This window comes from Heterodontus francisci, chromosome 4, assembly GCF_036365525.1.
Source record: "Heterodontus francisci isolate sHetFra1 chromosome 4, sHetFra1.hap1, whole genome shotgun sequence".
In the NCBI taxonomy this organism is placed as follows: Eukaryota; Metazoa; Chordata; class Chondrichthyes; order Heterodontiformes; family Heterodontidae; genus Heterodontus; species Heterodontus francisci.
In genome coordinates, this window is record NC_090374.1 from 168434935 (window position 1) to 168458684 (window position 23750).

The 23750-nt window shown below is 42.1% G+C and overlaps 1 protein-coding gene across 5 annotated transcripts in view; it reads right to left on the reverse strand.

Moving 5' to 3' along the window:
- The window catches only part of LOC137369373 (endophilin-A1-like), a 201514-nt gene extending 177969 nt beyond the window's left edge, over positions 1 to 23545 (reverse strand). For 4 of the 5 annotated variants that reach the window (XM_068030487.1, XM_068030492.1, XM_068030489.1 and 1 more), the window contains exon 1: positions 23369 to 23545. In XM_068030487.1, coding sequence (XP_067886588.1) covers positions 23369 to 23413 — 45 coding nt within the window. In that variant the 5' untranslated portion in view covers positions 23414 to 23545. The remainder of the gene's footprint in view (positions 1 to 23368) is intronic. The other variant, XM_068030490.1, reaches the window with a different exon arrangement.
- Between the last annotated feature and the right edge of the window lie 205 nt (positions 23546 to 23750).

Below are 23750 nucleotides of genomic sequence, written 5' to 3' on the forward strand. Positions count from 1 at the left end.
ATGGCACAAATAGAGATAGATAATCTAATAGCCATTACAGAGGTGTGGTTTGCTTGGTGACCAAGGTTGGGAATTAATATTCCTGGGTACTTGACATTTCAAAGAGACAGACAAAATGGAAGAGGGGAGTAGCCCTGATAATGAGAATATACGGACAGTATTGAGGAAGGATCTTGACTTGGAAGATCAGGAAGTAGTATCAGTATGTATGGAGATAAGAAATAATAAGAGTCCGAAAATGTTGGTGGTAGTAGTTTACAGGCCCCCTAACAGTAGCTGTACTGTTGGACATAGTATTAATCAAGAACGAGGGGAACTTGTAACAAAAGCAATGCAATAATCAGGGTTGGTGGGGGGGACTTTAATCTTCATATAGATTGGACAAATCAAATTGACAAAAGTAGTTTGGAGGCAAGTCCATAGAATGCATTCAAGACAATTTCCTGGAACAATAAGTTGTGGAATTAACCAGGGAAGAAGTTATTTTAGATCCTGGTTTGTGTAATGAGACAGGGTTAATTAGTCATCTCATAATAAGGGATGCTGTGGGATACAGTGATCATAGTATGATAGAATTTCACTTCGACTTTGAGACTGAGGTACATAAGTCCAAAATTAGAGTGTAGGACTTAAATTAAGCCAATTATATAGGTATGTGGCATGAGATGGCTGAGATAGATTGGGAAAGTAGATTAAAACAGGTCATATCCAATGAATCTGATGGAATTTTTTAAAGCAGCGATGAAAGTAGTAGATGGGGGAAAAGACTATAATTGTTATTTATATGGACTTGCAGAACGTATTGAAAAAGAGACTGTTAGCTAAAGCTGAAGCTCGTGGAACTGAAGGGAAATTGTTAACCAGGTTAGAAAATTGGCTGTGCAGCAGGAGATAGAGTGCAGGTATAATGGGGCAAATGCAGGTATCAGGCTTAGGATACACAGATCAGCCATGATCTCATTGAATAGCAGAACAAGCTCGAGGGGCTAAATGGCCTCCTCCTGTTCACCTGTTCCTATGTATGAAGGAGAACTACCATTCTGATTATCTGCTAGAATATTCTCAGGACTAAATAAGACATGTCCACTTTGTACAGCATGTGTTGTTATGTGCCTGGATGACAGTCCATTACAAGTGTCCTAGAGGGAGATCGAACTACTTTCCTCTATCACAAGCTCATCTAACCAAAAAAGGACCAAATTGTATGCAAAGCTGTTAACTTATTAGCAACACAAACTGTAAATATAAATATAACTTTGGTAACCATAGTGATCCTGGGCACTGAGTGTAATTTTCTGTATTGTTTTAAAAATAAAAGCTCATGTTTAAAATATGTTTGTATTTAAAACCAGTTTTAATAATAAAGTTCTTAAAGGTACTCCCTAATCATGTGACATCATTAACTGCAATCCTGAATATGTTCATATTGTGATATTGGTTAATACTTCTCTATATCGGATTTCATTTTGGATGAGTCTCACAGTTAGGAGTTTATCACTTCAATCACTCATATACTGTGTTCCCTCTGTTAATATACCTTGAATTCTCATATAAGATCGCTCAAATCAAAGCAGAGTTAAATGTTAGACATCTTGCCAAGCTTGGAATTGGATAGTAATTCTCCAGCCCAATTCTCTGATGCAGAATTGGAATAAAGAGATTAAGGATTCATTTGATGCCGTTTCACAGATACTCCTTGCATGTTTTATGGATTTACTATTCCTTGTGTTAATTACAGTGCTGAGTAACTATGATGCTACTTTAAAATAATTATCAGTTTTGCAATGAGCAGTGAAGCTTATGCTCAGTAAATACGGTGAAAGGTTAGTCGGTCAATGAAATATGGCTCATTGTCAGGAATGGTTTTTAAATCAACATTCAAATTAATATTTGGCAAAAATCTAAATTAGCTAAGGTGGTAATAGATTTACACTAGTTACAAGAGGTGATGCTGAGCTATGATGTTATTTGGACTGCTGGTTGTGATATTCCGTCTCCTCAGAATTTCACATCTTTGAACAGAGTTCCTGAAATATAATCAGCTGTTCCGTAAAGCAGTCTATCTCCATCCTATCAATATTTTAAAACCCTGCCTGCTTTCAGCCGGACTGTTGAACAGCACAGAGGGCTGACGCTGAAAATAGCTTCAATACATCAAAAACATCAAAACAGAAATGGCTGCTGATGCAACACTTCCGAAACAACCAAAAATCACAAAGACGACTTATCAACTTAACGCAAAAATAAAGCAGCCCTTTCGTTTTGGATGAATTGTGTATTTAAACATACACAGAAACTCTGCATCATATTTAAGAGTTGCCTGTGAGCTTTCTTTGCTTGATGCAGGGTGGACACTATCCAAGTCCAAAAAGCTTACAATACAAAGCCACAATACAGCACATGGGGAAACCCACATCCTGCCACCATATTCCATTGTTTACCGAGTTGTACAAGTTGGCAAGTAGAATGCACTAGATCTTCTGAGGGCAAGACTGCTTTTAAGATTGTCTCTTTCTCTGCCCTTCGTGATCTTCCTCCATGGTGCATTGCTTGAGGTGAGCAACGTACTCTTCATATTCAAATACACTGCACCTTCTCCTTAAACATTATTACTCTGTGATTGCTCACTCCTCTCCATTACCCATACACACACGTGCACACAGACATAGACATACACACTCACATAATGAAATTAGCATATTTCCCTCAGTGTCCTGCCAGATGTCAGAAAGGACACTCGTACTGAGGCCGAGTATGGACACCTCTGATGATGATAAATACCAGTTCAGACTCACTATAATTACAACTGTCACAGCAACCAGCTGAGGGGTGGATAAACCTTTGCTTCTTCCAAAACCATCTAAGTGAAACCTTCAGCCACAAACTGAGCCTTAACTAGTGTATACACAAACACACCTGCATACCAGACATAGCTCAGATGTGTTTATACAGAGCCCCTGTGATGTTTTGTTGATTGCGTGATATAAAGCACTCAATGCCTGCAGCATAAATAGCAATAAAGCATCACTGCTAAAACAGCCAGTTTAAATTTGCACTGTTTTGTTTTTGTGTGTAAAATGGCACAGAGAAAGCAAACATTATCTTCTGTAAAACCATTTAAAAAAAAGAATGCCGGTGACCCATTGTTGCTCTCATATTAATCCGAAGCTGATGATCTCGTCATCTTAAACATTCATGCCCTTCATCACTGGCACATTATGGCTGCAGTGTGTACAATTTACAAGATGCACTGCAGCAACTTACCAAGCTTCCTTCGACAGCACCTCCCAAACCCGCGACCTCTAGCACCTAGAAGAACAAGGGAAACAGGCATATGGGAACACCGCCAACTGCAAGTTCCCCTCCAAGTCACATGCCATCCTATCTTGGAAATATAGCATCGTTCCTTCATTGTTGCTGGGTGAAGATTCCAGAAGGAACTGCGAGAGTGCTTTCATCACAGACTGCAGCAGTTCAAGAAGGCGGCTCACCACCACCTTCGCAACACTAACAAGGAATGAACAATGAATGTTGGCCTTGAAAAGTGACGCCCATATCCAGAGAATGATTTTTTTAAAATGCTGTCCATGTTAAATATTACAGCAATTGTTATAATGATTACTTAGCGTTCAACTTCTATGTTATTTTACACATTGAAATTCACCCTTCTTATTCTGCATCACTAGCTAGTGCTGTTTCATTATTACAAGTGTCCAAGATCCAAGTCTTCACATCACAACTCATTGATCCTTCTACCTTAGGAACTATGTTGCTTGCCCAATAATCAGGGCATTTGTTTTCATTTTCTAATTATTTGGACTAATTCAATTACTGAAAACTAGGAAATTTTAGTTTTTAGGAAAGGGGAGGAGAATGAATGTATGCACTGAAGAACGGGTTTCAAACATGTTCACCTACTTGACAAACAGCAGGGCATGAAATGGTTAATGTGGCCAGTAGAGTGAGAAAACATTTTACATTATCAAGGCATTGACACATATTCCATAGAGAAAATGGCTTTACAATAATCAGGATAAATCAAACACATTGGTAATGATCAGAGGGAGTAAAATTAAAGTTCAGAAAGACAGTTAAATGGCTAGAAAAATAATATTTGGTAAGAACTATCCACAAGATGGATACAGGCAAAGAGAGAGCTGGAGAATCTTTTAAGTGCACACATGATGGAAATATCGTGATATTGTAATGAATCTGATGCTTTTGTGACCAGTGATTGGGCCATGGATCCATGGATGCTGGCATCACGATTAGACGGGTTAGAATCAAGGAAGGGGAATTGTTGGGTATCAGTACAGCAGCCAGCAGTGCAGCCTGGAATAGAAAGGACCACCACCTCACAGAAACACTCAGCAAGAATGGTGCAGAACGATAACCGTAGAATGCAGGATATACAACAGCTAGGCGACCACCAATGGTGGGAGACTGCATATAATATAGGCCAACACCCATAGCTCTGGACTCTTCCTATATTTATGATACTAACGCAAGCTATTGTGTTAGTAGTAGGACTCTTTATGCTTTGTTATTTAAGGAGCTATTATTAGGTTGCTAAAAGTTACTAACCAGCATACTAATTGTTAAAATCTAGCTATTGTTATGACCAGGTGAGAAAGAGCCTCACAGCTCCAGGGACCCGGGTTCAATTCTGGGTACTGCCTGTGCGGAGTTTGCAAGTTCTCCCTGTGTCTGCGTGGGTTTCCTCCGGGTGCTCCGGTTTCCTCCCACATGCCAAAGACTTGCAGGTTGATAGGTTAATTGGCCATTATAAATTGCCCCTAGTATAGGTAGGTGGTAGGGAAATATATAGGGACAGGTGGGGATGTGATAGGAATATGGGATTAGTGTAGGATTAGTATAAATGGGTGGTTGATGGTCGGCACAGACTCGGTGGGCCGAAGGGCCTGTTTCAGTGCTGTATCTCTAAACTAAAAGGTCTGGGGTTCCCATTCAGACTTCACCTGGTCTTACTTAAACAGGGTTTTATTTTTGAATACACCGTGTTTTTAGCTCCCCCTTGGTGAATCCTTGTTCACCGCTTTCCAATTATAAGGCAAAGAAACCAGCACACACAAGTTTTCTTAGGTTTAAAAAGGAAAGATTGAAATTTATTAAACATAAACTCTTATTTGGTTAAAGCCTATGGATACACGACGCGCCCACGCTAGCATGCATACACGATACACACATGCAGATAGGGACAAAAAAAAGTAAAATGGAAAAGTTTGAGGAAATATCTGACGAGAGTTTTGTTACAGATCCTCCAGCTCACTGTAGAGTCCTTGATTGTAGGTAGATCTTGCTTTTTGTTGGGGCTCAGTATTCTTCTTCAATCTTGTTCGCTGTAGGAGACTTTTCTCTCTTGGTGTTTATGTGTCTTCAGTGGATTTGGAGTTCCGTGAGAAAGAGATGGCAACAGACAGAGGAGAGGTCTTCTTCAGTCCAGGAGAAAACAGACACTCTCCAGTCTCTGAGTTCAAAAACTCTGGAACAGCCTGTTAGTCATATAACCAACTGGTATAACCACTTCTGGCTTTGTGGATTGTCTTGTACTAGCAGACCCTGGAATGTCTCCTCTACACACAATACCTGGTGATCAAAGGTCCATTATGTGTTAAACTGGAGCAGGAATCACCCCATTGTCCTTTCAAGCACTTCAGCAGCAGTTGGAAATTTAATGTCTATGTGGCAAACTTAATGTGCCTCATTCTTGGCAGGTGGGGGCCTGCATGACACTATTATAAACTAACAAATGACTTATTATCATAAACTAACACTTAGCTTTATTAGAACCCTTCTTGGTAGTATGATAAAGTGGAAAACCTAGGAAATAAGGCACAGTATAGACAAGATGTCAAGGCAGAGGAATTCTGGGAGATTATGTCACATTTTAAAATGCTTACTTGCAGAAATAAATGTGAGATCGTGAGAACAGACAGTGAAAACAGCTTTTGCATAGATTTGTCTCGTAATGATAAGGCATCCTCGAAAATTAAAAGCATTGAGATAAAGTAGTCAACACAAAGACCCCTTTGTGTGCTATTTGCGCAAATCCGAAAGATTAGCAACCATCATAAAATGATCCTTGGTTGGTTAAGAAAAGCATCCTTAAATACAAGACTAATCACGGATTGGGAGAGGGGAGGGTTAACTGTAAAGCTGCCAGGATAAAAGAAGTCCATTCTTTCCTACTCTGTGGCAGAGAACAACAACAACGACGAGACAAGAGAAAGTATAAGAGAGCGAGAGCGCGAGAGAGAGAGACAAAAGCTTGAAGACACAAAGCTGCAAGAGTCGTGTGCTCTGCCGTCCAGCCCTTATTAGGGGTAGCATCTGTGTTAGACTGTTAATTACTGCCTGAGTTTGTGACTATGGTTTATCTGAGAATGTGAGAAACTTGTCCTTACCTTTATCTTGAAAATATAGCATCGTTCCTTCATCGTTACTGGGTGAAGTTTCCAGAAGGAACTGTGAGAGTGCTTTCATCACACGGACTACAGCAGTTCAAGAAGGCGGCTCACCACCACCTTCTCAACACTAACAAGGGACGGACCATGAATGCTGGCCTTGCCAGGCACGCCCGCATCCAGAGAATGATTTTTTTTTTTAAAAAGCTGTTCATTTTTAATATTACAGCCATTGTTATAATGATTACTTAACCCTCAACTTCTATGTTATTATACACATTGAAGCTCACCCTACTTACTCTATCATTAGCTAGTGTTGTTTCATTATTACAAGTGTCCACAGCAAAGAATTGGACTCCTTCTTCACATCACAACTCATTGATCTTTCTACTTTCAGAACTATGTTGCTTGCCCAATAATCAAGGCATTTGTTTTTATTTTCTAATTATTTGGACTAATTTAATTACTAAAACAAAGAAATGTTAGTTTTTAGAAAAGGGGAGGAGAATGAATGAGATGTACCCAAAACTACAGATACTGGTTCAACCTAGTTGGCAAAGCTTCCCAATGATGGCAAATCTCCCAGCAACCATCAGCTTAACTCTTGATGCCATTTTCAAAAAACTGGTGATATATACGTTACAAGATGAGTGGTGTGAAAAATGGGAATATCAGAAGCATCGAATCATAGAATCAGTAGGCACCAGACTTTGAAGGCTGGGCATACTATTAGGAGGTTTGCATTTGGCTGTGCTAAACATTACTTGGGAAAGGGTCATTACATCTGACATGCTCAAAGAGGCATGTTTTCTATTCTTATAACCTTAAAATTAGAACTGGGCCATTCAGGGATGATGTCAGGAAGCACTTCTTCACACAAAGGGTAGTGAAAATCTGGAACTCTCTCCCCCGAGAAGCTGTTGAGGCTGGGAGGGAGGGGAGTCAATAGAAAATTTGAAAACTGAGATTAACAAATTTTGTTGGATAAGGATATTAAGGGCTATGGAACCAAGGCGAGTAGATGGAGTTGAGATACAGGTCTGCCATGAAATAAATGGAAGGCAAAACAGGATCAAGGGGCTGAATGGCCTCTTCCTGTTCCTCAGCAACTAAGTTCAAAAGTTCATCACAAAAGTTGCATTTTCCTTCTTTAATCTTTTCCACATTTTCACCCTTTAACAAGCACAACAAATATTTCCTCGAGAAAGCCAACAGATAGCTGCTTCTCACATATCAGACACTCTGCTACTCCACTGTACAACCAACAGAATGGATTGTGACAGGTGACACAACTAATGGACAGTACATTTCCTAAAATACACATTTCCTTTCTCAGCCCTTTTCCCACCATCCCAACCTCTAATTATCCAACCCATGCATCTTGATTGGATGGACTTCATATGTTAATAGAGGCTGAACTTTGCTTCATCTCTTGTACCTATGGGGGTGGAGCTGGGACAGCATACAGTTAGCAATTCCAAAATCAGCCTCCGCTAGATTGCAAATCATGATCAAAATTGTACAAATGGAGCACTTAAATATTCACTTACCTGATCAACTAAGAACTAGAGTTGTTTTTATATCCATTTTCTCCCCATCCCTTAATTCTCTCCACACTCTGTACCCTCCCCAAATAAGGACAGTCTAGAAACCTGCTCCCGGGTCTCAGACCATATTGTTGTGCAGCCAAAAACAGAGAACTCTATGAGAGGACCTCATGATGATGACCTCTTTACCGGTAGCAGAAGGTCTTAGTACAACCTCCTCGGGGCCTGAGACCAGGAACTCACCATGTAAGGTCTTCCTTGACAGACTGGTTTTTAAAGCAGTTCCTCCTGATTTCCAACAGCAGTGGAATTAGAACAAGCTAATTCTCCTCCGGCAAATATTCATAATGAAAGACATGGGTCATCCTTTATTCCAAGTATAACAAAGACTTCACTATATTTGAGATGGAAATCCTAAACAGGTTAAATGGGTTCTTTACCAAGAATGGTTCCAGAGATTAGGAACTTCAGTTATGCAGATAGATTGGAGAAGTTGGGACTATTTTCCTTGGAGAAGAGAAGGCTGAGAAGAAATTTGGTACAGGTATTCAAAATCATGAGGGGTCTGGACAGATTAGATAGAGAAGGACTGTCCCCACTCGTGAAAGGATTGAAAACAAGAGGGCACAGATCTAAAGTAATTGGTAAAAGGAGCAAAAGCGACATGAGGAAAAACTTTTTCACACAGTGAATGGTTAAGGTCTGTAATGCACTGCCTGAGAGTGTGGTGGAGGCAGGTTCAATTGAAGCATTCAAAAGGGAATTAGACTGTTATATGAAAAGGAGGAATGTGCAGGGTAACAGGGAGAAGGTGGGGGAGTGGCACTAGGTGAATTGCTCATTCGGAGAGTCGATGCAGACACGACGGGCCAAATGGCCTCCTTCTGTGCTACAGCAATTCTGTGAATTCCCCAAAATAGATGGTATCCATCCTGGAGTAGAGAGAGAGAGAGAGATTAGGGAGAGAATCTTGAGACACTGAGTCAGAAAGGAGTCAATGGACATAGGGGTGGGGGTGGGGAAGACACGGTGGGGATGGTGGGAGGGTGGAGGCAGAGGGGGGCAGGATGTCATGACATTGGCAACAGGCTAATGTGGGACCCATATTCAAAAAAGGGTGCAAGTACAGTCACAGGTAACTACAGATCATCAATCAATGGATTATCTGTACAACAATAATCCAGTTAAAAGCAGTCAGTATGGATTCAAAAGAAGATCCTGCCTGACCAACCTCTTCAACCTCTTTAAGGAAATGGCAATACACATGGAGCATGATAAACCCTATGGCGTGGTATGCCTCCACTTCCTTTTAAAACATTTTTGATAAAGTTCCACAAAAGGCTATTGATGAAACTTAAAACTCTGGGGATTCCAGGTTGACTCAGAATGGATTAAAAAAACTGTTTGAAGAGGAGGAATCAAGGAACATAAAGCAAAATAATGCAGATGGCGGAAATCTGAAATAAAAACATAAATGTTGGAAATACTCAGCAGATCTGGGAATGTCTGTCAGAGAGAAGCAAAGTTAATGTTTCAGGTCAGTGAACTTTCATTGGTTTTAAGCAAGTGAAACAGGAGAGGGTGGGAAGAACAAAAGGGAAGGTCTGTGATAGGGTGGAGGGCCGGTGAGATTAAATGGCTAAAGGTTTCACGGTTGTCATGAATGTGCTTCCATTGTTAATATTTTTGAGGATTTGTGTTCAAAAGACTGGAAATACCTGAGGAGATGCTGGACTTTTTTATTTTAAAAAAGGGTCACCAGAAGGACACTTGGGACTTTGTTTAAAAACAAACATTTACTGGAAGTCACATGTCTTAAGCTAAGTAAACAGCCGGAGCCTTGCTGACTATCGGAGTTGTTTACAGAGAAGTGACATGTCTAGATTTATGGTGGTCATGAGTTGGTTTCGTTTTTGGATATTGTTTAGAGTTCAGTTGGGGTATAAGCCTGCTAAGAGAGAGAGGCTACCAACTCACCCTGTTGCACCTCTTTGAAAAACCCTGAAAATCCTGTATGAGAACTGGAGAAACTGATGCAGCATTTCTTCTGAGAAGCTTCTGCAAGACTTGCTCTTGGCATCTCCTGAACGAACTGCTTCTGAAAAGATCACAGTGACAACCACATGTGTCTAGTGACACCCGTCTACGTGTAGCCAGACGCCAGACCAACTGGAACATTGCATTTCTTATCCTTTGTCTTAAAGAATTAACAAGTATTTGGCCAAAGTACTTTTGCTTTTGTAAAGTTGATCTCTGCAGAGAAAGCTTCTTTATTTTTCCTTGAACCGGTGTGTGTGTGTGCGCACAAGTGTGTTGGGGTTATTTAGAGGTTAATATATTGATACTTTCATATTTCATCCTATGTGTTAATAAGCTTTGCATATTTATTGAATTAGTTTTGCTTTATGATAAATTAATAATTTTGTTTTTATTAAAGAAACCTGGTTGGCTGATTTTTAATCTGAGACTGGAATAGATAAAGTACATAATAGGCCGTATCAGTAACTGCATAAAACATTTAAACATATGCTGTGGCCCATGGAGAATTGGAACTAGAGAAAGACAGTGCACTTTTTCATCCTCGGTCGTAACATAAAATTGGGGGCTCGGTCCAGGAAAACCCAAAGCCGAAGTGTAATTGTAAGCCGGGTAATAATAATTGAAAAGGGAGAGAAGAAAAATGCCAGGTTTCTTGTATATTAGAGTAAATCTTCCATTACAGAATGGCTATTTTTGATGAGAGTGCTTTTGTGCAGCAGTCTGGAATAGATTACGATTCATTGTCAACCAATGAACTGTCAAGTGTGGTGGCGGACTTGAAATTAGATATTAGACTGAAAGCTAGGCGGGCCGAAATTCAGAGACTAGAGGTCAGACAGCTGAAGAATGAAGCGAAAGAGCCAGAGGGATGAGTAGAATCGGAAGACAAGGTCACACTGGCACAGATTCAGTTAGACATGAAGAGGTTAGAGCTAAAATTTCAACAGAGAAAGGGAGCACGAAAAATGAGAAAGGAAGAAAGAGAGGAAAGGGCAAGAGAAACAGAGGAAAAGGAACAAGAGAGAGCATTTCAAAGGGAGCAAGCAGAGAGGCAGGAGAGTGAAAGGGCAAGAGAAAGAGAAAAAGAGAGGAAAAGGAAATACCAGATTAGATGGCTGGAACTAGAAGAAAAGAATGCCCTTGGCCCAATGCAAATTTGGGTGGGGAAAGATCTGACTCCAGCCCAGGACCCAGTGGCAAGCTATTTAAATTTGTGCAATCCCTCCCAAGGTTTAAAGGATGCAGAGGCATTTTTCATTTTTGAAAGGCCAGCTAAACAGATGAGGTGGCCGAAAGAAAACTGGACACTGCTCATGCAAAGCTGATTGATAGGCAGAGCTCAGGAATTTTATGCCATACTTTCTGAAGCAGCTGCTGCAGATTATGAGATGGCAAAAAAGGTTATTCTCGCTGCTTATGAGTTGGCCCCTGAAGTTAACAGGCAGAAATTTCAGAACCTTTGGAAACAGCCTGGGCAGACTTATACAGAATTTGAGAGGGTAAAGCAAATTAACTTTGATCATTGGATGTGGGCACTAAAGGTAGAGACCCTTAAGGAAATAAATCTCCTGGAAGAATGTAAAAATTCTCTCCCTCCGTTAGTAAGAACCCACATAAGAGCCAGACAGGCAGCGGAAATAGCTGATGATTACGAGCGTGTTTATAAGCCCAAACCCATTTTCCATCACCCCACAAACCCGAGAAGGATAGAAGGTGGGAGGGTGAAAGGAAAGCAAGTAGCGGGGACAGCAAGGGATAGCTGGGAACGGAGCGGGATCTCTTCCTCAGGCCAGAAAGGAAGGTGCTGAGGGTTGAGGTGAGGTCCGAAAGCCTACGTTTTTCCATTGCTACAAGGTAGGACACCTTCGTGCAGAATGCTGGAAGTTGCTGGATAAATCCATGGGACTTATTGGGGTACACAAGGCCAATGCAGAGAAAGGGGTTGTGAATGAGAGTATGACAGATCAATATAAGATCTAGGAGCAGGAGTAGACAATTCAGCCCCTCGAGCCTGCTCTGCCATTCAATACGATCATGGCTGATCTCATCTCGGCCTCAACTCCACTCTCCTACCCGTTCTCCATAACCCTTCAATCCATTACTAATTATAAATCTGTCTATCTCCGCCTTAAATTTACTCTGTGTCCCAGCATCCACCGCACTCTGGGGCAGTGAATTCCATAGGCTCACGACCCTTTGAGAGAAGTAATTTCTCCTCATCTCTGTTTTAAATCTGCTACCCCTTATCCTAAAACTATGATCTCTCGTTCTAGATTGCCCCACAAGATGAAACATCCTCTCTACGTCTACTTTGTCAATCCCCTTAATCATCTTATATACCTCAATTAGATCTCCTCTCATTTTTCTAAACTCTAGAGAGTAAAGGTCTAAACTGCTCAATCTCTCTACATAAGACAAACTCCTCATCTCTGGAATCAATCTAGTGAACCTCCTCTGAACTGCCTCCAATGCAACTACATCCCTCCTCAAGCAAGAGGACCAAAACTGTACGCAATACTCCAGGTGCAGTCTCACTAATGCCTTGTACAGTTGCAGCAACATTTCCCTACTTTTATATTCTATTCCTTTAACAAAAAATGCCAAAATTCCATTTGCCTTCCTTATTACCTGCTGCACCTGCATACTAGCTTTCTGCGATTCATGCACGAGGACACCCAGATCCCTCTGCACCGAAGCACTCTGAAGTTTCTCTCCAATTATATAATAATTTGCCTTTCTATTCTTCCGACCAAAATGGATAACCTCACACTTATCCATGTTAAAATCCATCTGCCAAATTTTGGCCCATTCATCGAACCTATCCATATCCATTTGTAAATTTCTTATTTCTTTATTGCAACTTACTATACCACCTATTTTAATGTCATCTGAAAATTTGGCTATAGTACCTTCTATCCCTGCATCCAAGTCATTAATATAGATTGTAAATAGTTGGGGCCTGAGGACCAAACCCTGTGGCACCCCACTAGTTACATCTTGCCAATCAGAAAAGGACTCATTTATCCTGACTCTCTGTTGGTTAGCCAATCCTCTATCCAAGCTAATAAATTGCCCCTAACCCCATGTGACCTTACCTTGCATATTAATCTTTTGTGCAGCACCTTATCAAATGCCTTCTGGAAGTCCAGATATACTACACCTACAGGATGCCCATTATCCACTGTACTTGTTACATCTTCGAAGAACTCTAGCAAATTAGTCAAACACGATTTACCCTTCATAAAACAATGCTGACTCTGATGGATTGCATTTTGACTTTCTAAATGTCCTGTTATTACTTCTTTAATAATGGATTCTAACAATTTCCTAATGACAGATGTTAAACTAACTGATCTATAGTTTCCTACTTTCAGCCTCCCTCCCTTTTTGAATAAGGGCACTATATCAGCATTTTTCCAATTCACTGAAACCTTTCCCACATCCAGGGAATTTTGGATTATAACCAATGGATCCACTGTCTCCGCTGCCGCTTCCTTTAAGATCCTAGGATGCAGGCCATCAGGCCCTGGGGACTTGTCTGCCTTCAATCCCAATAGTTTTCTCAGTACTTTTTCCCCAGTGATGATGATTGTTCTAAGTTCCTCCCTTTCTATAACCTCTGCATTACCTGTTACTATTGGAATGGTACGAGTGCCCTCCAACGTGAAAACTGAGACAAAATACTGATTTAGTCGCTCCGCCATTTCAAGCTATAGCTCTGACTGCAAATGTAAGGTCAAGTACAAAAACCACTGTGAGAGTGGGGAAGGTGAACAAGATACCTGAGAGCGACAGGCAATTCTTGTCAAAAGGAAAAGTAACTCCCTTTTCCTCAATGAGGCAGGTAAACTGATAGTTATACTTAGGGATACTGGAGCCACCCAAACTCTTTTGCTGGGATAAGCATAACTTTTCTACCAGAGAGCGCATTGAATGCCAAGGTTTTAGTGAATGGTATCAGCGGGGAGTATATGCCCGTACATTTGTATTGGACGCACCTTCTTTCTTTTGGCCTCCTTATCTCGAGAGACAATGGATAAGCGCCTGGAGGTGGTCAGTGGTTTGCAAAGCAGTGCCTGGAGTGGCTATAAAGGCCAATTCTAGAGTGACAGGCTCTTCCACAGGTGCTGCAGAAAAATTTGTTTGTCGGGGCTGTTACACAGTTGGCTCTACCCTTGCGCCTCTGTCTTTTTTCCTGCCAACTACTAAGTCTCTTCGACTTGCCACACTTTAGCCCCACCTTTATGGCTGCCCGCCAGCACCTGGAGAGTGACCTAATGTCTGGAACGGTAACCATTGGAGTTTCCATAGTTTGCCTGTAGACAGAGTTGATCTACTCCTGGGGAATGATTTGGCTGGAGCGAAGGTAGTAGTAGCTTCTCCAGTAAATCATGTAAAGACCAAGTGAAGTCAAGGAGACAGAACAGTTGCAGGAAAAGGTTCCAGGAATTTTTCCTTCATGTGTAGTGACCGGAGCAATGGCTAAGCAAGTTCATTGGCAGAGGTCAAATTGGCACCACAGACAAATAGCTGAATATCTGAAACTTTCTTCAGGGATTTAGATAATTTGAAGGAAATGTTCAGTAAGTCTTCTCTGATCAAAGCTCAGCAAGCCAATCCAGAGTTAAATAAAATGACACAATTGGCTCTAACTGAAGCTGAAGCAAAGGGAGTTCCGCAAGGCTACTATATTAAAAATGAGATTCTGATGAAGTGGAGACTCCCTCACAGACCTGTGGATGAAGCATGGTTGGTAGTTCACCAGGTAGTTGTACCGCCCAAGTATTGCCAGGAAATATTACGGATAGCCCATGAAATTCCTATGGCATGATATACAGGGAACCGGAAGACCCAATCACGTATAAGTCGATATTTTTACTGGCCAGGTCTTTACAAGGATGTGGTGCAATTTTGTAAAATGTGCCATACGTGCCAGATTGTGGGAAAACTGCAACCTGCAATAAAGCCGGCACCTCTAATTTCCATACCAGTTTTTGGAGAACCATTTAGTAGGGTGTTGGTAGACTGTGTGGGACCTTTACTGAAGACAAAAGTGGATCATCAGTATATACTTACTATCATAGATATGGCCACTCGGTTCCCAGAGGCTGTTCCCTTGAGAACAATTTCTGCTAAGGTAGTGGTAGAAAAGTTAACTCAGTTCTTCACTCTATATGAATTACCGATTGAGATTCAGTCGGATCAAGGTTCCAATTTTATGTCTATGTCTAAAATTTTTCAGGAAATTATGAGTAATCTGGGTGTAACACAGTTAAAGTCCTCAGCATACCACCCACAGACACAAGTGGCTTTAGAACGGTACCATCAGACCCTCAAAACAATGATCAGGGCATATTGTCATGAATATCTCCATGATTAGGACAATGGGCTGGAATTTCTTTTGTTTGCCACCAGGGATTCACCTAATGAGTCTACCGGCTTTAGTCCTTTTGAATTTGTTTATGGACATGAAGTAAGAGGTCCTCTGAAACTAATCAAAGAAAGGTTTTTAGAACAGAGGGACAAACCTCCTATGTTAGATTATGTATCCGTGTTCCTGGAGTGGCTCACGCGAGCCTGCAAAGTGGCTCAGGAACACTAAAAAGCTTCCCAAACAACCATGAAGAAATGGGCAGACGAGCATGTCGAGACACGAACATTTCAACCAGGGATGAGGTGTTAGTATTACTGCCTTTACAGGGTGAAACACTGAAAGCACGGTTCAGTGGTCCATATAGAGTAGTCAAAAAGATTGGTAAATTATTTGATTGACGTCCCAGATTGCCGGAAAACGAAATCGGCTGTGTCACATCAATATGTTGAAACAATATCATTGCCGGGAGGAGGATAAACAAGCACATGTACGTCAGGTAGTAAGGACAGTGAAGGATGAAAGGGATAGTGAGGATAAGGCAGAAGGAGGCCTAAACAATCCCCAAATTGAACCTTCTACTATTCGGTTAGCTAACACTTAATTGTTAGGGAGATTAGACACGATGCTTTCATATTTAGATGCAGAACAATGAGGAGACCTAACAAGTCTACTTACAGCATTTAAAAGGAGTCTGTACGGGCAAACCAGGATGTACAACCTTAGCCACACATGATGTGGATGTAGATGAATCTCTCCTATAAAACAGCATCCTTATCGCTTAAGTCCAGAGAAACAGGCCCAGGTGAAAGCAGAAATACAATACATGTTGGAAAATCACCTAATTGAACTCAGTCAAATCAGCTGGAGTTCCCCAATCATGTTAGTGTCTAGGCCTGATGGTTCAACTCAATTTTGCATGGACTACAGAAAGGTTAATGCAGACTCTTACCCAATTCCTGACTTGGAAGACTGTATTGACAGAGTTGGCAATGCCATGTTTCTTACCAAAATAGATTTGTTAAAGGGATACTGGCAGGTTCCTTTAACACCCCGAGCTAAAGAAATATCGGCCTTTGACACACCAGACGGTCTTTTCCAATGTTGAGTGATGCCATTTGGGCTACAAATGCCCCAGCAACTTTCCAGAGACTAACGAACCAAGTGGTAGCCAGTGTCCCTAACTGTGTGGTTTACCTTGATGATGTGCTAGTATACAGTGACACATGGAAGGACCACTTGGAACAACTAGAAGTTCTATTTAGAAAACTGCAGTCAGCTGATTTGGTGATAAACCTTGCCAAAAGTGAATTTGCAAAAGCATGGGTAACCTACCTAGGGCATATCATAAGGCAAGGACAAGTGTTGCCAAGGACAGCAAAAGTACAAGCATTGGTGGAGTTCCCTGCCCCTAAAACTAAGTGAGAAATCATGAGGTTTTTGGGTATCTGTGGTTTCTACTGCAAGTTTGTACCAAATTTCAGCTTTTGTAAAGTTGATCTCTGCAGAGAAAGCTTCTTTATTTTTCCTTTAACTGGTGTGTGTTGGGGTTATTTAGAAGGGAATGTATTTTGTCATGCAGGCTCCCACCTGCCAAGAATGAGACATTAAATTTGCCACATGAACAATGATTTTTAAACTGTTACTGGAATAAAGAACAAACTTGTTTAAAAAAACCCCACCAGACCCAGTGATTGGAAAGACATTTGCATAGGACCAAACAGTACTTGGAAAGGACAAAGGGGCCACTCCCTACCCCAATTTAATCCATAATGGACTTTTGCTTCCCATATATTGAAGGTGGAGAGGCTAGCATTCCCAGTTAACTGCTAAGAAGGCCGAATACACAAACAGATGTGGTCAGACAAGTTTAGTCACATGACTAACTGGCTGTTGGAGTTTTTTGAATTTGAACTTGCCACAGAGAATTTGAACTCAGAAAGCTGTTTGCTCCTGGACTGAAAAGACCTCTCTCCTGTCTGCTCCCATCTCTTTCTCATGGAACTGAAGATCCATTGAAGACACAGGAACCCCAAGAGAGAAAACTCTCCTACAGTGAACAAGGTTTAAGCAAGAATTACCTGCAAGCAAGAACTACCTACGAGAGGACTACAGTGAGCTCAAAGCACACTAACAAGAAACTCTTCTGACATTGCCTCAAACCTCTCTAATTTAGTTTTTCTTCTGCTCTTTTTTGTTCCTATTTGCATGTGCTTATCACATATGCATGCGAGCGTGGTGAGTGGCGTGTATCCATAGGCGTTAACCAGATTAGAGTTTAAGTTTTAATAAATTGCACTTTTCTCCTTTAAACCTAAGGCGGCCTGTTGGTGCTCATTTCTTTGCCTTATAATTGGAAAATGGTGAACAAGGATTCACCAAGGGGGAGCTCAAAACACTGTGTTTAAAATTAAACCCTGTTACCATAAGAGCAGGTAAAGGCTGAAAGAGACCCCTCGACACCTTCCTCACCTGGTCAAAACAATTTATACTTTCATATTTCAATCTGTGTGTTAATAAGCTTTGCATCTTTATTGAATGAGTCTTGTTTGATAATAAATTAATAATTTTGTTGCTTACTAAAGAAACCTAGTTGGCGGATTTTTATTCTGAAACTAGAATAAAGTATATAACTGGCCATATCCGTAACTGGGTAAAACATTTAAATATATATTGTGACCCATGGAGAAGTGGAGCTAGAGAAAGACAGCGCACTCCTTCATCCTCGCTCATAACACGGTGCAAAGCCAAAGCAAGTGGTAATGGGACAAGTAAAGAAATAAAAGATATGTCTTGAGGAGGTGTGAATGGCAGGATAGTGGCCCTCTGAATGCAAAGTAAAAGGAAATAAGGAAGAAACGTGAGGAAAAAAAACAAACTAGCAAAGAAATGCAAAACAAAATGACGGAAGAGGTTATGCGAAAACAGCACTGATATAGTCATCAATGTACCAGGAAAAAAAAAGAGGGAGGCGGCATGAGTAGGACTGGAACAACAAAAAGGCAGGCACAGCTAGTACCCATGCGGGTACCCATAGAAACACCTTTTATTTGGAGAAAATGAGTGCTGCTCTCACCCTGAACTAGAAAATGTCATCGAATTCACTTCCAATTTCCACCCTTCTCTCATCTTCACATGGTCCATCTCTGACTCTTCCCTTCTTCCATTTCTGGGGATAGGCTATCAACCCATATTCAGTATGAGCCAACTGGCTCCCACAGCTCCCTTAACTACACTTCCTCACACCCTACTTCCTGTTCGGTCTCTATTCCATTCTCCCATTCTCCCAGTTTCTCCATCTCTGTTAACCTTCCAAACTAGTGCTTCCAATATGTCTTCCTTTTTCCTCAACTGACGATTCCCCCCTACCATGGTTGACAGGGCCCTCGACCATGTCCGTTCTATTTCATGCACTTCTGCTCTCACCCCTTCCCCTCCCTCCCAGAACCACAATAGGGTTCCCCTTGTCCTCACCTTCCATTCCACCAACCTCCATATTCAACAGATCATCCTCCACCATTTCTGCCACCTCCAGCATGATGTCACCACCAAGCAGATCTCCCCTCCACTTTCAGCATTCCAAAGGGACTGTTCCCTCCATGACACCCTAGTCCACTCCACCTGTCTTTTTAACCTCCCCCCTTCTCATGATCCAAGGCCCCAAACATTCATTGCAAGTGATACAGCGATTTACTTGGTATTTCTTTCAATTTAGTATACAGTATTCGCTGCTCACAATGTGATCTACTCGACATTGGGGAGACCAAATGCAGACTGGGTGATCGCTTTGTGCTATACCTCTTTTCAGTCCACAAGCATGATCCTGAGATCCCAATCATCTGTCATTTAATTCTCCACTTTGTTCCCGCTCTGACTTCTCTGTCCTTGGCCAGCTGCAGTGTTTCAATGAAACTCAACCCAAGCTCGAGGAACACAACCTAATCTTTTGACTGGGTACTTTACAGACTTCTGGATTCAAAATTGAGTTCAATCATTTTAGATCATAACTTCTGCCCCAATTTTGTTTCAAGTTTCTTTGCTGGTTTGTTTTTTTAAATCTTGTTTCTTTCTTAATCCCTTTACTTTGTGTTCAGTTGGCTGCTATCCTGCCAGTCACACCACCTTTAGACACATCCTTTGTTTCTTTACTTGTCTCATTTCCATTCCCTTTGGCCTTGCACCATGAACCTTTTTGTCATTTAATCTCTCCCGCCCTCCACCCTATCACAGACCTTCCCTTTTGTTCTTCTTCCCACCCACCCACCCCCACCCCCCCTCCCTTTCACTTGCCCAAAATCAATTATATTTCTAACTTAAAAACAAAATACTGCAGATGCTGGAAATCTGAAATAAAAACTGAAAGTGCTGGAAATACTCAGCAGGTCTGGCAGCATCTATGGAGAGAGAAACAGAGTTAACGTTTCATCAGTTCTGACGAAAGGTCACAGACCTAAAACGTTAATTCTGTTTCTCTCTCCACAGATGTTGACAGACCTGCTGAGTGTTTCCAGCATTTTTGTTTCTATTTATTGAGAATCAAGGAATATGGATTGGAGCAGTTATATCAGATTAGGAGAGTATTGAGTAGAGACCTTCAGAGTTCAGTGCTGTTTCTAATTTACATAAATGATGCTGGCTTCAGAAACAATGCAAAGTGATCACATTTTCAGATGATTACACACAAGGTGGAATCAGAAGAGAAAATTCAGAAGCTATAGAATGAATTGGACAAGATATATAAGTGGGCAGAACAATGGGAGATGATATTTAAAGCAGACAATTGCAAGATTCTACACATAGCAAGGAGAAATTGTCAATGCGCCCTCCAGGAATGATGTTGCAATAGCTGAGGATGAAGCTGAAAGAAACCAGACTCAATACATCCAATCAAAGCAGAACAATCCATGAAGCTAATGGGATTTCACAAGACATTGTCACAGAATTTTTTATTTTTATTTGTTTCATCGGATGTGGGTGTCGCTGGCAAGGCCAACATTGGTTGTACATCTCTAATTGCCCTTGAGAAGGTGGTGGTGAGCCGTCTTCTTGAACCGCTGCAGTCCATCTGGTATGGGTACACCAACAGTGCTATTAGGGAGGGAGCTCCAGGATTTTGATCCAGCGGCAGTGAAGGAATGGTGATATATTTCCAAGTCAGGATGGTGTGTGGTGTTCCTACTCATCTACTCCCCTTGTCCTTCTCAGTGGAAGAGGTCACGGGTCTGGAAGGTGCTGCTGAAGGAGGTGTGGTGAATTGCTGCAGTGCATCTTGTAGATGGTACACACTGCTGCCACTATGCATTCGTGGTGAAGGGAGTGAATGTTTAAGGTGGTGGATGGGGTGCTGATCAAGCGGGCTGCTTTGTCCTGGATGGTGTCCAGCTTCCTGAGTGTTGTTGGAGCCGCACTTATCCAGGCAAGTGGAGAGTATTCCATCACACTCCTGACTTGTGTATCGTAGATGCTGGACAGGCTTTGGGGAGTCAGGAGGTGAGTTACTCGCCACAGAATTCCCAGCCTCTGACCTGCGCTTGTAGCCACAGTATTTATGTGGTTGCTCCAGTTCAGTTTCTGGTTAATGGTAACCTCCAGGATGTTGATAGTGGGGGATTCAGTGTTGGTAATGCCGTTGATTGTCAAGGGGAGATGGTTAGATTCTCTCTTGTTGGAGATGGTCATTGCCTGGCACTTAACAGCCCAAGTCTGAATGTTGTCCAGGTCTTGCTGCATGCGGACACGGTATCTGAGCAGTTGCGAATGGTACTGAACATCATACAATCATCAGCGAACATCCCCACTTCTGACCTTATGGTGGAGGGAAGGTCATTGAGGAAATAGCTGAAGATGGTTGGGCCTGCGGAACTCCTGCAGTGATGTCCTGGGGCTGAGATGATTGGCCTCCAACAACAACAAGCTTCTTCCTTTGTGCTGTGTATGACTCCAACCAGCGAAGAGTTTTCCCCGATTCCCATTGACTCCAGTTTTGCTAAGGCTCCTTGGTGTCACACGCTGTCAGTCTTGTCTTGATATCAAGGGCAGTCATTCTCACCTCACCTCGAGTTCATCTCCTTTGTCCATGTTTTGGAGCAAGGCTGTAATGAGGTCTGGAGCCGAGCGTCCCTGGTGGAACCCAAACTGAGCATCAGTGAGCAGGCTGTTACTGTTTAAGTGCTGCTTAATAGCACTGTCAATGATACCTTCCATCACTTTGCTGATGATTGAGATTAGACTGATGGGGCGGTAATTGGCTGGATTGTACTGGTCCTGCTTTTTGTGGACAGTTTCAGTGCACGTGAAGTGCCCTGTCTGCTCTGGTCAGACTGCATCTTGAATATTGCATCCAGCTCTGATCACCCATGCATTCAGGCAGTGAAGAGCCATGTGCGTGATCTTTGGAATCAGGGGCTGGAGTTATAAGGAAACACTGGAAAAACTTGGGCTTTCCAGCCTGTAAAGGAGGTGTCTGAGAGGTGGTCTTAGGGGGGCATGAAATTGTCATAGCTATTGCAAAAGTCAACCCAGAATATTATTTTTAATTAAACTGTGGGAGTGCAAGTAGAGAACATAGGTTCAAACTAGGACTGATATGAGGAGATTTCGCTTGATCAGCATGTAGTGTAAGCTTGCAGATAAAGTGCAGCAGGGAGGCACAAGCCCTCGAATCATTTAAAAAACAATTAGATCCTCCAATGGGGCAGGTATAAGGATCTGTCAGGATGGAGAATGAAGATGGGCCAAGGACATTCCTTGTCATAATATTATTGGGATCTGATGATATGACTGCAGCATCTTTTTCAGTGTCCCTCGATTACCTGCCCACTCACTTCCCACCTCCTCATCCCTTGCTCCAACTACAAGCTTGGATCTTACCTGTCTCTATGAGATTTGTCAATGCCAGTCTCCACCTCCCAATTGCCTAACTCATCTCTCCCCCTACCCAGACCAGCGACTCAACCTCAAATTCCTACTTGCCACACAGAGAATGAACCGATCTTAGCAGCAAATTCTGTAATGGACATCTCACTTGCTGTGGGAATGGACCCTGCTCCCAAAGTACTGCACAGGAATAAGACAGGAACATTAGACGGCAGTCAGGTGAGGGTTATTGCTCTTGAGAGTCTCAGACCTGTCGAAAATAGGCAGACACACGGGGCACTGCAGGTGTACTGAAACCAAGACTGAAGTGCTGATGGTCTGGAATCATTTCAGAATTGGTAAGTAGAAACAGCAGCGTCAAACTAATTATCATGGCATTTCATGTACGTTAAGAGTGTTATCAGTGTTAATCGAGCTGTGAACTGATGTCACTCGTAGCAATAACATGGCCTTGTTGAAAAGACACTTCTCAGTGAAACTGGACATTGCACTGTGTACAGTGCAATGCAATGCTCCGACTCAAAACCCCACCAATATTAAGTGGCCCTCACCTCAGTCCCCATCACCATCCCCGGGATATTTACAGCTAGACTGGGGGACTGGCAGCTGGCTGCTAAAACCAGATGGAAAGATGGTGCGGTGTGGATCGAATCTTCACTCTGCCACTAAATAGTAACTGGTTTTGGCAGCGATTCTCCGTACGACTCCAGTGCCCGGTCACCGCAAACATACCGGGAACCGGCTGCTTTAAACCGAGTCTCATGTCAAGCGAGCAAAGCACAAGATCTCCACCGAATGTCAAATCAAACCTCAGCGACATCACATTCACTAAAGCACCAGCGACAAAATATCAAACCATCAAACCCGGCTCATTCCCGGGGAAATCAGACGACCTCGGCAATTCCTGACATTGCTTCGTCAACGCGGCGCATTGCAGTTTGGATGTGAATTCGATGCATGAATTAGAATTTGCAGCAAATTCATTCCCTGTTTTGAGTGCAGTGCTGGGAATAAAGCTGGAGGTCAGGAATGCTGCTTGGATTCCTGATGCCGGAGCTCAGCTGCTTTGGTGCAATGGACAGAGACAGAGATACAGCTCCTGTCCTTACCTGGGTGGCTTTGTGGAATTGCTTCTTCAGCCCTGCCACAGACATGGTCTCTGCCAAAGAATACTGCTGCTGAAGGAGGAGGTACCTGGGCAGCTTCTTATTGAGTGATGGAGTTATTCTCGCTTCCCCAGCTGCTGCAAGCGATCCCTCTCAGTTTCTTCTCATCTCACTCCAGGATTAAATTACTCTGCAAAGCCAGGATATCCGGATCCAACCTGACGTCAGTTTCTTAAAGCGACAGTCACACTTAGGGACAGTATTGGAGATAATGAAACCGTCCTGACAGCTAAAAATAGAGACAAGCTATTTTTGTACGAGCGTTTCTGACAGCTGCACAATGACCAGTGCCTTTATTATATGGAAATTCAGGCATTATATACAG